The 4,145-nt window shown below is 36.7% G+C and overlaps 1 protein-coding gene across 1 annotated transcript; it reads right to left on the minus strand.

The window, feature by feature from the left end:
* Positions 1 to 1,998: 1,998 nt before the first annotated feature.
* On the minus strand, positions 1,999 to 3,831 carry LOC147396716 (uncharacterized). The gene is made up of 2 exons (XM_086449151.1): positions 3,200 to 3,831; positions 1,999 to 2,895 (listed from the first exon to the last, which is right to left on the minus strand). Exons 1-2 carry the CDS (start codon positions 3,780 to 3,782, stop codon positions 2,327 to 2,329), a joined length of 1,152 nt encoding a protein of 383 aa, XP_086305277.1. The 5' UTR covers positions 3,783 to 3,831; the 3' UTR covers positions 1,999 to 2,326.
* Between the last annotated feature and the right edge of the window lie 314 nt (positions 3,832 to 4,145).

A 4,145-nucleotide genomic window follows, 5' to 3' on the forward strand; every position in this document is an offset into this window, starting at 1 on the left:
GGCTGACCGACGTACCACCGACCATAACAGGAAAGTAAAGAATCTTTGAAGGCGCCCACCCTCGTTAAAGAATTGAAGGGACAAGTCTCCTTTAAATGATACATGGCCCTTATATTTTGGTGAAAATTTAGATACTCCCTATGTTTTCAAACTTATGCCATGCCCCTTAAATTTGATTTTCTATCATAGCCTAATGATATCATAAATGATTCTTAATAATCTAAAAATCAGTATCTTTGACCTCTTAAAGATTAGATTATGATAAGGATAATAAAGATGGTGACAAAGATGTTTGGGTACAATTTTTAGTGGACCATGCTGGGTTTAGTTGGGGTCATAAATAACCCAGAGCTATTTGGGCCTCAAATTTCTAGTTTAAGTTTAGCCTCTCTAATAATTAGTCCAAATCAAGAAAAAAACCACCTATGTCCAAGCCCAACTTGCAAGTATTCAGACCTATTTATACATCAGATTGGCGTGCAAATTTCCTTATATAAACTAGAAGGTTGCATGTGAGGCACATGCGTCTTAAGGGTTTATTTGTAATTTAAAATATTAATTAAAGTGTGATTTTGAAGATTTACAATTGTAATTTTTTTTAAATTTTAATTAAAATGACCCTTATTATATTTCATTTAAATGTTAAGGTGTGTAAGGAATTCAACCCGAAATTTCCAATCTGTGAGAAACAAGATATAGAGAAAAACACACGTCGAAGAAGAAAATAATCACAGACACAAGATAGTATTTACGTGGTTCGACAATTTGCCTACGTCCACAGAGTTGCAGAGATTTCACTATTTTTGAGAAGAATTACAAAATACGGCTCCAGTCTCAAAGACGATAACCAAAACCTTAAAAAAACCCTAATCACCAAAAACGACTTCTATATAATGCGCACAAAATACACAATGGGTTACAAATCGGGCCCAAAAATTTTTCCCGGGGACGTTGCCCTCTGGGCCCCAGGAGGCTAATCTACAAGCACTCCGGCTTGGGCCTATCGGCCCAAGCCTCCACTCCATGGACTAAGCCTCAGAAAATATCCCATCAAAATACCCGCAAACATTATTCGGGTCGGTCGTCAAACGGATCAAAACATAACTAGGCTCCACAAAGCCCAACAAAGGTGGAGGTATTTTTGAAATCAAATTTTGGTGTTCAACCATTCTTTCCTACTCCCTCTTCTCTCATTATAATAGTAAAGATAAATATATATAAATAAGGGTCAAGATTCCTTAACTCCTAAGACTCACTCATGAAAAGTACACACGAGTCCAACCTTTTAAATGCAAAATACAGTGATTGAGATTTATCCTTGGGATAAGTATCTCTGAGATTTGTGTTATCAAGATACTCATAAATCTCAAACATTTTATTTTTTGATTAATGGGTTTGGGATCAATTGTTTTTTTTTCCATCGGTCATTCATAGGAGTCAACGCATCCCAACCCTATACATAATAAATATAATTATAATATATCGGGCCATCCAAGACAATAAATATCCCAATCTCAAGAAATACGGTCTTACATAGGCTTGATAATTAAATGGGCCTAGCAACATTACCAAAACCCAATCCATGATAGGTCAAGTCGATATAGGACCCATTGACAACCCTATATTTGGGTATGACACCCATTTTCATTGATTATGAGAAGGTCCACAAGCAATGACGGAACCAGGATTTTTTATCAGTGGGTACTAAGCGCTAATGGCGATTAACTGATAATCTTGCTTTCCTTCTATAACAGTTGGCCACGTCTATGCAAATGACGGTAAATGATTAATCTCCAAAAGAGTGGCAAAAAATTTCCACGAAAACCATAGATATTAGGACTATTAAAAAAAAAAAAAAAACTTGGTTTAAGCTTAATATCCTTGAGGGATTGAATGTGAAAAAACCAAGAGTTCAAAACAATCCATTTTGAAGACTAAAATTAATGGTAAGAAATGCTTACTAGGACAACAAATGATTAGATATCATACCAATACCACTTAAAACTACAATTTTAATTAAGTTCTTCCATGATTTGGTTTCTTATCCTATAATTACACAGTGCTAATGATTTGCATGCATCACCCAAATTCTTAAGAAAGTTCGGCAAATGATTTGCGGCACAAAAAGTATTTTACTAAAATACAGGAGAAGATGGTTTTCTTGGTAAAAATAAGAGAAAAATCAACCAAAAAGTAATAACTTCCATACATTCTCACTACTCACTAGAACTATGATCAGCCAACCTCCACAATTAACAGTTAATCAATAAGAGAGGGGGAAAAAAAAAGAAAAATAGAAAGAGAGAAAGACAAACAAGAGGTCAGTTCAGCTTATTGGAATGGATGGAAGCACAAATATGTGCTTCATGGGATGAGAAATATCCATATTGTTGCCCCCTGCATGTTTGACAAACTCAGCTGGTGTAAATGAGCTTCCATGGCACACACACATGATGCTCACTTCTCTTTTAGTGCATCTGTAGAGGAACCCATTAATGGTTTTCCCTCTTGGGCCATTCCCTGTAGTGGAAACACATGGCATTTGTGTTAGGTACTGGGTTTGATAGGCATTTGTGTTATGTTCCACCGTTGATCTCCTTGATTGGGTATTACTACTAGTAGGTGGTAAAGGAAATGGATTCTTAGTAATTGAGATGGCTTTGTTAATGGGATCATGAGGATTGGAGACACAGTTTGGTTCCTCATCATCATCAGCTTCACTCAGTCTTGACGATTGGGTGTTTGATGAAACAACCTTTACAGTATCAGAATTTGCTTCGTCCGCGGCAACGACGCCTTGAGTTGATTCTGAGGAATCAGTGAGCTCCGATTTGCATTGTGTATTGTTTATGGCCGCGTACTGTGGCAACGATGTGATTGTGTCACTGCTCCCTCCTGCAAAGATGAACAACAATTACATTTTCAATCCCAATATCAAATAAGGTAGATTTCTAGGTATAAAAATTGGAAATAAAATTAGCCCTAAAAGGGTTTTCGACATGAAATTGAAAGCAAGAGCATTACAGTAATTTTTTCTTGGTCTCTTATTGAAGATCACGGTCAAATAATTTTGAAACCCATTTTTACCAAACCATCCTAAAGTCCAATGCGATTCGAAGATATTGTTCAAAAGGAAATGCAATCAAAGAGAAACTCACAACACCATCACCACCACCAACAACAAGGATCAAAATGTTACCGTTGTCATGATTCGACACAGAAGATGAACCGCTCCCTATCGATTTACTCGACTGCACCTTCAATCTGTTCTTCTCTAAATCACATTCAGCCCAATAAGACATCATATGGTAAGGAAACACAAATCGGTTCCCAAAAGGAACGAATTGCGCTGGTATGATCGAACAAGGAGGATAGGAACCAAAAGCAGGCAAATTTGTAGCATCTAGGGTTTGGTTTCCATAATCAGATTTGATTTTCTTAGAAAATCTCTCAGATCCTTCGTTCTCGTTTTTCAAAATGAAGTTTCTTCTTCTTTTTCTCTTCTTCCGTGCTTCTTGTCTCCGTAACGCTTGAATCTCGCGCTTCGTCTTCTGCTTCAGATCTAGGGCATCAAGATCTCCACTAGAAAATTTACATAAAAAACTCTCATTTTCTCTTCTTAGATCTGTATCGTTAATCTCGCAAGATTCAGCTTCGAATGTGATCGAAGATGAAATCGATTTCTGATGATGCTTCGATTTCTCGAATTTTCTGAAAATTCCACCGATCGATAATTCCAAGTTGAGATCAATCTCATCTTGATTTAGCTTTGAAACTTCCATTTTGTTTCGAAGATATTTTGCAGAAACAAAGCTGGAGAATAAGTGACAGACTAGAAGGACTCACTCAAATAAATAATAACATCTAAAGCGAGGGAGTATATGCCACGTGTAAGTAGTGAAGAGAAGTTCAACTGTTTAACGACACGTATAGAAAGACGTTTCACATCAAGCGACAAATTTACGAGTGACATAGAGACAGAGATAGATATACCACATTTTATCGGGATTAATTAGAAAGAATCGTCCTCACCCGAAAATTTCATATAAGTCGTTGGTGAGTAAAATTTTAAATTTTCAACATACCCCTCTACATCTCGAAGCGGATCCTCTGTACCAACCTGTAACACATTTTAAACGGGTGAG

The sequence above is a fragment of the Akebia trifoliata genome, chromosome 8 (assembly GCF_017979445.1).
Source record: "Akebia trifoliata isolate Shusen 1 chromosome 8, ASM1797944v1, whole genome shotgun sequence".
In the NCBI taxonomy this organism is placed as follows: Eukaryota; Viridiplantae; Streptophyta; class Magnoliopsida; order Ranunculales; family Lardizabalaceae; genus Akebia; species Akebia trifoliata.